At 39.3% G+C, this 13,600-nt stretch overlaps 1 protein-coding gene across 2 annotated transcripts in view; it reads right to left on the bottom strand.

The window, feature by feature from the left end:
* skap1 (src kinase associated phosphoprotein 1) overlaps positions 1–13,600 on the bottom strand; it is a 152,661-nt gene that overhangs the window by 122,394 nt on the left and 16,667 nt on the right. Inside the window, exon 4 of one of the 2 annotated variants that reach the window (XM_041266383.1) lies at positions 6,117–6,248. In XM_041266383.1, the coding sequence (XP_041122317.1) occupies positions 6,117–6,248 (132 nt within the window). The remainder of the gene's footprint in view (positions 1–6,116; positions 6,249–13,600) is intronic. The other variant, XM_041266384.1, reaches the window with a different exon arrangement.

Below are 13,600 nucleotides of genomic sequence, written 5' to 3'. Positions count from 1 at the left end.
AAGATGCTAATCTGGTATGTGATACGTTTGATCCTCATTTCGAGTTCAAGGTGCAGTGCTGGGGAATTTAGCTTCTACCTGCCCTACAATTTGTCTTTGAAATTCTTTTTGATAGCTCTCGGACGATCCAAGAGCCTGATTTCACAAAGACTCGAGCGCAATTCCTTTGTGATACAGAGATGGCGTTTATTGAAATTATTAGGGGCGTAGAGATACACCAACGTCACGATACGATACGTATTGCGATATGCAGGTCGCAACACGATGCGATACTTTTGGGATGCTTGATAAGACCAAATGATCATTTAATGAATGGCTGTTAAAAGACAGAAATTAAGAGAGTTGGGGAAAGAATGTATTCAACTATAAAACACACACACATGTGTTTCATGGAGATAGACTTAAGACAGAGGGAAAGAGACACTTCTCCACACAGAATGCTGAGGGATGGAATGGGCTACCTTGTCATGTTGTTGAGGCAGGATCACTGTGATCCTTGAAGACTGAGCTCCATCAGCTACTAGGAACCAGATGAGCTTAGACGGCCTCCTCTTGTTCATAAATTGTTTTATGTTATTATATAAAATGCACATTAAAAGTTAAAGAAGAAATTAAGAATACTGTTTATTTGGGGTGGTTATAACTGACATGTTGATATTTCCCTCTGATGTTCTGAAATGTGCACCTTCTCATGAGGAATCACATTCTTACTGTACACGACCGCACTGTGACATCATGCAGACATCAGGAGGACTGCTTGTCAACAGTAATGTGAGCTAATTAATTAATGAAAGGCTCTTACAACAGAGAGTTACATTACATTTCTACCTGGCCAAGCAGACTGTCAGCAGGTGGTGTAATGCAATCTAAATTTAGTGAGCAGTCACTATAATTTTGGTTTTAACAACCAAAACGTATATTATATATATATATTGCATATAATATATATATATATATATATATATATATATATATATATATATATATATATAGAGAGAGAGAGAGAGAGAGAGAGAGAGAGAGAGAGAGAGAGAGAGAGAGAGAGAGCGAGAGAGAGAGTGTGGATACGATACAAAACTTTAACGCTGAAATTGCTGCAACCCCTCCCGTTTCTCTAATTTAATGTTTTAAGATTTATTTTTAAAACACTATCATACTCAATTTTTGTAATTTTGTTTTTATCACCCACACACACACACACAAAGTGTCTTCAGTGCAGTGGATATCTTTACTTTGATAACAGGACATCACATTGCTGTGATCCTCTGTGTATTTAAAGCTGCCATTTTCTGCTTTTCAAAAGCCCAGGTTTTGAATTTCTGTTGCACTCTGCAGACATGCCTAGCTGTGAGGATTTCAAACAGATTTTTCTTCTTGACTGGTGCATAGGCGCTTTGTTGCCATTGTACTTTTATTTATTTTTTTAAAAGTTTTCACTACTTGATCTGTCGTCTTCTGCTCCCAACCTTCATCAGCGCACCTGGACATTGACACAGGCACTTCTATCACACGGGTACGTTATACAGAACAATGGAACGAGCACCCAAAGCCTGCTAGTAAAATCCTTGTATATTCATCACAGCTGCCCCCCTGAGATCCATCCTATGTGGAGCACATGTTGGGTTTAAGTAGCTGCTTGCTTTTTCGATCTGGTTTGCTCTGTGGAGTGGAGCTAACAAATCATCCTCCCTTGGCTGATGCAGGAGTGGAATATGAGCCCTTTCGCCCAATCGACGCCACGCCATCAGCTAAATCGTCTTTATTTTTTTCGGTTTTTCTTTTGACACAACTACGAAGATACTGTAAATATCTCAAATGGCTATAATTAAGTAGCCCGTTTACTGTCTATTTAGTTACCGGTAAACTATTTTGTTAATGAGGATTAACGGGTTCTGATTAAGTGCACAGATCTATTATTAATGTTTTTTTTTTTTTTTTTTTTTAACTAGCCTTTTAGTAAACAATACTAGGGCTTACTATTCCAGGGGAGCAGTTAAGACTCCCATTGCACAGCAGTTTGATTCACTCCTGGTTTTCACTAGGAGTTTAATAAGACACACTTGAGCTTGTTACCTGTATAATGTGGCTAATCCAGCTCATAGTAAAATCTGGAACGGGTGAAACTGCTCTGCAATAGGAGTCTTCTGCCCAACTGTGCCTAACACACGCTCCAATGCAGTGTTACAAACCAGCACTTCCACTAAACGAGTGGAGACAGCTCTGTGGCTGGACAGACAGGCAGCTCAGGTGTGTTCAGCCCCACCTGTTCAGGGTCGCAGGTATACAGATGTTTCACCCGACGACCTTGAAGCCAGAAAAAACAACACAGGGCCACTGTGATTTCTTCTGATAAGCAAGACGATGCCCCCCCACTCCTGCCCCTCGGTGATAAAGGTTTCAGTTTCATACCCCCCCCCCCCCCCCCCCCCCCCCACCCCCCCCCCCCCCAAATTGTCAAGCACATGTAGATGTTGGGGGACATGCCGAGTCAAGCTACATGTAGATGTAACCCCACTGTAACCTTGTAAAAAAAAAACCAAAAACATAGAAAGACAGGGAAACGCATCATTATAGTTTCAACCCCCCCCCCCCCCCCAACAGTCTGAGTGTCTGTCAACAGTGAGATACCATCAGTCTAAAGGGGGTGGGGGGGCAACAATAACAAGCTGGCTGAGTGGATGTTTTTCTTTCTCCAATTCGTTCCTATAATGAACCAGAGGCCATTAGTACCATATCACCGTGAATAATGATGCCAATTGTCTTACAAGGTACGGCTACCAACAACCGAGGATTAACAGGGTACAATCTCTCTCTCTCTCTCTCTCTTCTCTCTCTCTCCTCTCTCTCTCTCAGTACAAGCGGTTATTACTAGGTTAACAGGTGTCTAATTTAGAAACCAGGTCCTATTGTCCAATGTTGAGACTACAATCTCTCTCTCTCTCTCTCTCTCTCTCTCTCTCTCTCTCTCTCTCTCTCTCTCTCTCTCTAAGGTGCGGCTCTTCAATATTATCTTAATCCTCTACAGTTTATTGTACAATTAAATCTCTATTATACGTTTTAAAAAACATTGTGAGTTTCCCTGCAGTACTATCTGATAATAAACACACAACATACCAGAAGGTCAAAAAGTATTTTGTTGAGGAATTAGGTAACTTTTTACACTGCTCTACACTTGATAAAAAAAAAAAAAAAAGTTTTAAATGAAAACAGCACCATTGTGTGTGTATATGTGAGTGCGTACCTAAGTATGTGTATTTATCTATATATATATATATTAAATCACACGCTTCCAAGGGAGTCCCAAGGGGAAGCTGACACACACTCACACATTACAAGACACCATATGTCATTCTTAAACAAACAGCCAACAGGGTCACAATTAAATATACATTACAAAGATCTAGAATCATACTATAAACACCATCCCTATAAATTACTATTGCAGTGCGGGGGAGGGATGCTTCTATTCAATAATATAAAGTATGTAATTGCGAGACCACCATGACAAAGGAAATGTTTCATTACAGACCGTCACTCTTTCGTTCTCTGTCATTATCTTGAAAGCACAGTAAAGTGCTCTTGAGTTTTTGTTTGCATTCTGTAATCCTTTTTTCCTTGTTATAATAATTAGTTTCAGTCCTTGTTGGGCCTGGGGTGTCATATAATTGCTTATATTTATTATTATTATTTTTTATTAAAAAATAAATAAAACAGCTCTATTATATATGTTTATAATATGCACCCTATATCTTAAGTCTGGCAATACACATTGTAATGTATATGCAAGCAGTAGGAAGTGTTTAATGAATACAGTAGCAATGTTAAATAACATGGGGACATTACCCTGCACCTCTGTGAGCATTTGCATACATTTTTGGCAGATTTTACAGACCCTGATTAGCACAATCTTAGACTACCTAACCTTAGATAAAACAGATTACTTCTAATCGTGGTCCGTGATAAACTATAACATTTAACTAGAACACTTCACTCTTGCAGAACAGTAGAGAAAGTCTACCCATAGGACGAATCACAGTTTCGGTGCATTATACTGATAATCCTTCCAATACTACTGGAGAGGTCTGCTGTTTAGAGTTTAGAGTGGAGTTATCTTTCGGAGACCTGTTCAAGGGTCTGCACTGTTAAAAGATGATGAATTCCTACCTTATCTAAAGAGCTCAAACTTAAACGTTTTAACTTCGTTTCTGCCACGTCCTTTAATCTCCTGAAGCTCACTTAAAGGGGATTCTTGCTTTACTGAGGTTTCTTTTTATTGAGGCTGGCCACCGCACTTCACTACAGTATCCGCTTAGCACAGCTTTGCAGTCAAAAAGGTGCGTGCTGCTATCTTTTCACCACTAGAGGGAGCTATGTAACCTCTTTCCGTTTTCAACAGCACTAACAGGATTAAGGATGCCCCCCCACCACCACCACCACCACCTGATCCACAGAATTAGCATAAGAGGGGTGGGTTTACATGCCAACCAATACAGAACTTAAATTCACAAATACATGGTGCAGTGATAAATCAAATAGGTGAATAGGTGAACAGCAAACTGCAAGGCAAATTATGATATACTGCACATGTACATTAATGTAGATGGATAGCGACATTTGAATGGACATATTTTTAAAGACAGAAATGCCTAAATGGATTACCGTATACACGTAGGACTGACATAAAAAAAGAAAAATGTACAGACAGACAAATTGTGCAAAAGGTTTTAAACTCGCAGGGTCCTGATATTCCAGCTGTTCTGAGCTAGCTGTTGAACTAGCTCATGGACTGATGCTACAGCGTCAATAGAAGTGCTTGAGAGTTCTCAAGTGGCTATATGGCTTTTTTTTACAAGCTTTAAAATGCACTGGTACTTCATGCACAGTCTTTTCCTTTGCTTGCAGGCATTCTTAATTTTATTTATATTTAGTGTACAATCTAGTTATTTTAAAGCACTTTGTGAAAACCGCAGTGCGCAAGAGACTTGAAACAAGATCTGGAATCAGAATGTTTTGTTAGTCTTGCTCGAAAGACTCTTCTGCTAGATGCCTGGAGTCGATACGGCTCCAATCTCATACAGCACAAGCCTGCAGTAACTGCGGTCAGAAGAGCCTGCATGCTTCTACTGCCTACAAAGACACGTTCACTTCTGCTGTATTTAAATCATTAAAGCTTACAGTTTAGTATAGGTGTGCAATGCAGAATGAAATAAACAGAGGTGTGCAGCTGTGGCCAAAAGTTTAGCATTACCAAAAATGTTAAAATAAAATAAAAAAAAAATTATAATTATATATATATATATATATATATATATATATATATATATATATATATATATATATATATAGTGTGTGTGCGTGCGTGCGTACGTGCGTGCGTGTGTATATATATATAGATAGATAGAGGTTTTTTCATCATGTAAAAACTACAAAATGATATCGCAAAAAAAAAAATCATAAAAAAAAAATCATAACAGTAGTAGTAAAGCATTTCAACACTATTTCGTTTTTCCTTAAGTATAAGAAACTACAAAGCGGTGTGTAATTCTATATGTTAACGCAACATTATTCAGCAGGTTTCATTCAACTTTATGAAGCAGAATGAGTTAATCCTACAGGATTATTTGGTGATGCATTTGGCCACAGCTGTATATAGCATCAAGGTACACAGGACTATCTAGACAGCAAACAGACGTGTGTGGTGCTTTTTTCTCTGGTTTTAAAGATGGGATTTGGGAATTGCTTAGAACCTCCTGCCACTGCTTCTCCCTCAGTCCACATTAATAAACAAGTTCTATCTAAAATCGCACAGTAGTGCAGTAATACATTAGTTGAGGATCCAGTAACGTAGTGCTGAGGGCAGGAGAGTCCAGTGCAGAGCAGGGGGGGGGGGGGGGGGGGGGGGGGCGAATCAAGAGATCTGCAAGTGCAGTCTATTTATTCTGATCTCTGTGTGCTGCGGATTAAGTTTGAACCACACATGTTTTTATTGTGCTGTTTGTGCTACTACAATTGTGCTTCTTTTATTGTTTTCCAGGGCCCCCTTGTAAACGAGGCCTCAGTGTCTCAATGGGTAAATCTCCTGGTCAAGTGATTAAATCAATAAAAGTTAAACTCACATTCAGGAGAGCCTTCGTCCTGATAGTCTGATGCCACGGAAGCATTGTCGGAGGGCAGAGACGGGGCGAGGTTTAAACTCTGAGTGTCATCTGAGCTGTCTTCATTCTTAGAGTACAAACTCGCTGAATCTACTGGAAATGAGACAAAAAAAACCCAATAATGATAAAAACAACAATATGAGTCAGTCCACGCGTTTATTAAAGAACACTTTAGTCCTTTAAGGAACCCAGTTTGATCCATTCCTTTTTCTACTGTGAGTTTAATACGACACACCTGAGCTTGTTACCTGTACACTGGGGATAATCAAACTTGAAGTTAAACCCTTATAAAAGTTTCCCCATAGTAAAAGCATAGCACAGTATAGTAAAGCACAGTGAAAGCACGGTAAAGTATAAGTAAACACTGTAAAGAATAGCGAGGTGTCATAAAGCATTTTAAAACATTGCCAACCAGGGTAAGCCATAGTAAATACATAGTATAAGCATGGGAAAAGCATGGGAGGAAAATGCAAGAAATACCCTGGTAAACTTTTAGAAGATTCACATACTTGAACGGCATAAGGAACAACAACGATTCCATTTCCTTTTTTAAATAGTGTATTTAATTTTTGTATATAAATCATTGTATATTTAGTAACAGAGTAATAATAATAATAATAATAATAATAAAATAATAATAATAATAATAATAATAATAATAATAATAATTTCAGCCGGATTTATTACCATGTTTTTTTTCTTTTAATCTAGGCAGTAATTATTAAATCCATCATGAACATGCTTTTAATAACTGTTGGTAATACACTCTGTTGCAACTTGCCTGCAATGCTTTAAAACATCAAACAGATCCGTACAAAAAAAGAAAAGGCAAGTGGTGCTTCAGAAAGAGTACAGTTAATTACAGTTACTGCATTAAACTCCACGTACAAAGAGGTAAATGAAGAAACATAAAGACATAAAAGCAAACGGCTGTCTCTCTGAAAAAAACAAGGGTTGGTCCCCATTATATAGTCCCAGGTGCAAGAACAATTATTACAAACATACAGACTAGATGTTAACCACACCTGTTAAAATGAACATTATACTTTTTTTTTAAACAAACCCGAACGGCAAGAGAATTGCTAGGAATCTCGCATGGTACTGTTTTCCACTGTGCCGTAAATAAATACTTTTAAAACGCAGGGATTCATTTAAAATGCAAAAAGTATCCTCTAATCGTTATTTGCATGCCCCTACTTTTAAACAGCATGCTTCTGCATTAATCATTTGACATGCAGTGAGCTATTACGATGATGTGAGAGAGAGTTTCCAGGGCTCTCCTATTAAGTGTAGTTTAATAAAATTAACAAATTGATTAAAAAATGCTGCAGCATCCTGGGCTGACTTGTCTCTCCTCTCTGACAGGAGCTGACACATGCCTTCTCTTCTCTGCTGAAGAGAAATAAATAGATGAATAATTAATAAATAAATAAATAAATAAATAATACTACTGGCTCCTAAATTGCTGCTAAAAAAAGTTTATTTACAGAACGCAGCTACTCTATACACACGTCAGACTTAACACACAACTGCTGTACACACTGGGCTCTGTTTATTTAATGAAATGTCTTATATTAAGACACGAAATTCCAATTTTAATTGCTGCTCTGAGGTTTCCTGTTGTCTGAGACCTGATTGATGTTCTTTTTTCCAGGATTGTTAGATCTGTTCACCTCCAATGCAAATATCTTCTCAATACCACAATGTTTTCATTTTGCAATTTTATCTTAACACTGTTGTTGTAAAGGATAGACTTGGGTGCACTGTATGCATAAAAACATACACACACACACACGCACACAAACAAACACACGCACACGCACACACAATTAAAGTGATCCTCTCTGGTCCAAAAATCTGCTTCATGCTGTACACATTTATATCAGAGATGGGGGCACCAGTATAAACATGACTTTCATAGGAACAGCTAGAAAAAAATGAGGGAAACAATACTTTCTGCACCCGATAGGGGGCACTCTCCGCTGACTAGGAATGAGACGCAGAGACGGAATGTTAAAAATGTGTGTGTGTGTGTGTGTGTGTGTGTGTGTGTGTGTGTGTGTGTGTGTGTGTGTGCGCGTGCGTGTGTGTGTGTTCGGGTGTGGCATTTGTGTGTGTGGAGGCATCATGTATGAAGGAACAGCATTCTGTCTATTGTATTTATATATGAAGAATAGCATATATATATATATATATATATATATATATATATATATATATATATATATATATAGTCAGGTACTGTTCTTGCAAGTGACCCCCTGGTATATACCTTAGACAGACAGGAACACAGAAAGTCATAGAGATGCATCGTATGACCTTGACCCTATGAGAGCAGCAATATTCATATTCAAATACTGCCACTGTGTGAATAACTGACTGTCGTTTCACATACAGAGGCAGGGATGGCAATAAGACTTCCATTGCACAGCAGTTTGATCCATTCCCAGTTTTACTACAAGTTTATTAAGACACGCCTGAGCCTGATACATATACACTGTGGTTAATCAGGCTCATTTTAAAACCTTCAATGATGGAAACTGCGACGCAAAAGGAGTTTTTTTCTTCTCATCCCTTCATTCATCTCAGAATCTAGCAGTAATCGCACAGTACCTGAACAGGTCACAAATACTTGCATATAAGTTCTAAAAGTTTCTAACATTATAGGCAAATGCAATCCGAAACTTCTGCAGTATAAAAACATGGTTAAGATCACGACAGTTATCCTGGTCACGATGCAGACAGACAGACAGACAGACAGACAGACAGACAGACAGACAGACGGACGGATGGATAGGATGGGATATATGCAAAACTGTTCCCCATTTTTAGACTTGTCATCATTTACATGAACTGAATAGACATTCTTAAACATTTTGCATATGCAAACATTTTTAAGGCAATCTTGTTTAATCTTCTAATTTGTAGATTTTTACACTTACATTGCAAACATTGTTTGTTTTTTTTTATTTTTTTATTTTTTTTATTTTATTTCCTCAGAGAAAAATCAAATCTGAAATTTTCCGCTCGGCCCCGAATACCTACATGACGCCTTAAAAAAAAAAAAAAAAAAAAAAGATTGCTGTTGTTTTATTGCACTTAATAAATACAACAAAAAACAGGTGAAGAGGATCAACCCACCAGAACAGAAAAGACAGAAATGCGATCCAGCCTGTGCTCAATACATTCATTCATGAACTGGGACTGCTATATATACACACACACACACACACACACACACACACACACACACACACACACACACACACACACACACACACACACACACACACACACACACACACTGATCCAGCCTGTGCTCAATACATTCATTCATGAACTGGGGCTGCAGGGTACTGCTATACACACACACACACACACGCACGCACGCACGCACACACATACACACACACACACAGTTCATATTATGTATAAAGCACGGCTTTCAAGTCATAAAACTTGCTTGCTTGGACACGCTGGCTGGTCGGAAAGCCCTTTTCATCCTTCTTAAATATTTATTTATTTTTTCAAAACAAATAATTGTTCTGCCCGGGAAGCCAGACCATGAAGGCTTCTTAAAATAAATACAAGTAAGTGAAAAATACTCGACACTGGAGGAGAGGAGCCACACAGCTGCTGCTTCTTTAATTTAAGCAGGGTCGGCAGCTTCTTGTCTAACATTCCGATTACCAGGGAGTTTTTTTTAACATGCTGGAAACACATGCTGCATTGTCGCTGTGCTGGCTTCTACCTAACACTGCAGTTCCCTTCAGTCCCATTAAAAAAAACAAAACAAACAAAAAAAAAAAACAACTTTGAATGGAATCCAGTACTTTTGCCATGGTATTTTTGCACTCTTATTTCCGCAGTTTTCCTAAGCTTTTCCCATGCTTTACAATCCTGATCTATGCTTGATACTTTGCTATGCTTTTACTGTGGGGCTCTTTTGTAAGGGTTATGGCTCAATAGCTTAACCGGCTTGCAGCCCTGCACGAGGTATTGCAGTCTATCGCATTTGCATAGTATTGCATGTTTTATTTTTTAGGTAGTACAGTACAGCACTCTGCAGTGGCTGTGTGAGCACGTGTCTCTGTGTGTGTTGTTTCTGTGTCTCTCTGTGTGTCTGTTTTTGTGTTGTGTCTGTGTGTGCACTTGTGTGTGTGTTTGTCTCTGTATGTGTGGTGTCCATCTGTGTGTGTGTGCGTGTCAGTGTGTTGTGTCTGTATGTGTGTGCGTCTCCCTGTGTGTATGCGTCTCTGTGTGTGTGTGTGTGTGTGTGTGTGTGTGTGTGTGTGTGTGTGTGTGTGTGCGTGTGTGTGTTGTGTCAGTATCTAAATCACAAGTTCCATAGCTTCATGACGGATTATGACAATAATGCATGTCTCCACATCACAGATTACTGCTTACAAAATAACCCTAACATGCCATCTACTGTATTCCCCTCTGCGCTGTGTCTTATTGCTTGATTAGCTAAATAATAATAATAATAATAATAATAATAATAATAATAATAATTTTAAAAGTTCTCTATCCTGATTCGAATCGTTACCCAATTAATTACAAGTTCTTCTGTTGTCAGCATGGCTGCTCACTAAACCCCGTTCTTGCCAGTGAAAATGGCGGAACTGAATGCATGTGCTAAACCTGCTTCTGACAGCGGCTCCAGTGGAGGCTGACGTATTTGGGAGTCGAGGAATAGCTGTCCTCTACTGTATCAGCGAGGATTTCACAGCAGAAAAGCTCCTAATGAGAGCCAGGTTAATGTCCTGTTTGAATGCATTGTGGCTTGTGACTTATTAAAAGCGAATTGCATTTGCATTGTAAGGAGCAACATCGTTGGCTTTTAATTGCATTTCTTTGTGTTTCTTATTAGCCTTGCCAGTGGTCTCCTCAACACTGAGATGACAGTCCTTTTGTTGTCATGGTTTTTTTTCACTGATATGTAGAAGGATCGGGCTGATGTATTAAATCATGTTTTTTTTTAACATGCATGAAGCGTTTCCAACAACAGACGAGGAGGCTTTTTAGAAATATCAAACTCCAATTAAAAGGAACTTTGGCGAATGGCTTGGGCTAAAAGACTTTCCAAGCTGAAACCAGCAAATGCATGCTGGAAGCATTTCGTAAAATGATTTCATTCTGGCTCCCTGTCAAAGGAAGTGGAGGGGTGTAATCAATACTGACAGTGTTTAGATCATTAAAGCAGACTCCAATGTGTCTTTCTGTTAAGTCTTAAGCCGGTCAGGTGTGATGCTGGACACGTCTTTAACTCAGATCTCCTTTGATTCCTGACTGCTGAGAATGGACTTCAAGTCAATTACTTAAAAGACGGATTTTTAAAAAAAGTGTCAAACCGCTTAACAGCTCCCTGTTGGTCGATGTCTACTTCCTAAACTGACAGCATCCAGCAGTGCACACATGTTACACTGACATGCGAAAGAAAGAAAGAAAGAAAGAAAGAAAGAAAGAAAGAAAGAAAGAAAGAAAGAAAGAAAGAAAGAAAGATCATAATTGAGGAAGTGTCCCTTGCCACTTGAAAACTAGGCTACGTTAGGTTCGATAAAAAAGTTGCTTCGGCACTTTGGAAAGTTTCCAGTGCTAATTTCCTAACACGCTCTGCTCTTTTGAGGGGAGTTATTTATTTTAAATAGGACACAGAAGCAGCAGTGATATCCTGAATGCGACGTCAAGGGACCACATGAATATTCAAACACCTGAGAACCTGGTGTCCTTCTCATCTGCCAGGAGTTCTCATGAATATTCATGAAGAACACTCAGTCTCTTGAATGATTGGTCAGTGGGGGAAGAAGGGCCAACCAGAATATTCCTCCCAGCTGCAGCTGTCAAGCTGACTCTGGGTGCAGTTACCAGGACCTTCCAGTAGGGTGGGCTGCAGTGCACAAGATGAAAAGCAAAAACCAGCAAAAAGATGGTTAACTGTTTCACCACCAGACAGCAGTGCACAATTGTTTCTCTAGCCCAACAGCCACTAAAACATGGACCAATTATTCTTAAAAATTAATCTGTCTGAAATAGCAGATATTTTTATTTAAGTGAATGTTTGTAGATAGATAGATAGCTAGATACATACAGAGACAGATATACTGATAGATGACTGTGATGCTGCCTCTGTTCCGCTTTCAGGTATTAGTAACGGTGCACAAAGTGCAACACAAATACACAAGGATTTAGGATGTTTCGGACACAAGAGTCCTTCATCAGCTAAAATGCCACAGACCAGTAGTTACCACAGAGCAGGGGTTCCCAGCCCTGGTCCTGGGAGTCCCTGTGTCTGCTGGATTTCATTCCAACTGAGCTCTCAACTACTTAACTAGAGCCTTCATTGAACTGATCATTCGCTTAATTAGACCTTAGTAACTGTTTTCAACTCTGAGCAGTTGCAGAGTTCAAGTTAGCTATACCATTTTGTAAGTAACTTGAACTTGAGAAATTATATATCAAAAATACAAAACTGAAAGCTCAGAACAGGATAAGTCTCCACCCCCCTCAGTTAATACTTGGTGGAAGCACCTTTGGCAGCAATTACAGCTGTGAGTCTGTTGGGATAGGTCTCTACCAACACTGCACACCTAGATTTGGCAATATGTTCTTAAAGGACTTCTCTGTACTTTGCTCCATTCATTTTCGCTTCTATCCTGACAAGTGCCCCAGTCCCTGCCGATGAGAAACATTCCCATAACATGCTGCTGCCACCACTATGCTTCACAGTAGGGATGGTGTTCTTTGGGTGATGTGCTGTGTTGGATTTGCACCAAACACAACGCTTTGCATTTTGGCCAAAAAGTTCCATTATAGTTTCGTCAGACCACAAAACTTTTTGCCACATGGCTACAGAATCTCCTGAGTGTTTTTTGCATACTTCAAACAGGATTCAGGGTGACCTTTTTTGAGTAATGGCTTCCTTCTTGCCACCCTACCACACAGGGCAGATTTGTGGAGTGCTTGGGATACTGTTGTCACATGCACATGTTGACCAGTTTTGTAGCTCTTGCAAAGTTGCCATTGGCTTCTTGTTAGCTTGGTCTCCTTCTTGCTCGGTTATCCAGTTTGGAAGGACAGCCTGATCTAGGCAGGGTCTTGGTGGTGCCATACACCTTCCACTTCTTAATAATCATCTTGACCATGCTCCAAGGGATATTCAAGGCCTTTGATATTTTTTTTATACCCATCCCCTGATCTGTGCCTTTCAAGAACTTTGACCTGGAGTTCTCTGAAAGCACCTTGGTGCTCATGGTTGAGTGTTTGCTTTGAAATGCACTACCCAGCAGAGGGAACCTACAGGAACTGCTGAATTTATCCTGAAATCATGTGAATCACTACAATTTAACACAGGTGGAGGCCACTTAACATGGTGTGTGATTTTGAAAGTGATTGGTTACACCTGAGCTAATTTAGGATTGCTATTACAAGGGGGGTGGACACTT

This window comes from Polyodon spathula, chromosome 12 (genome assembly GCF_017654505.1).
Source record: "Polyodon spathula isolate WHYD16114869_AA chromosome 12, ASM1765450v1, whole genome shotgun sequence".
Lineage (NCBI taxonomy): Eukaryota > Metazoa > Chordata > Actinopteri > Acipenseriformes > Polyodontidae > Polyodon > Polyodon spathula.
This window is presented reverse-complemented; position numbering and strand designations above follow the sequence as displayed.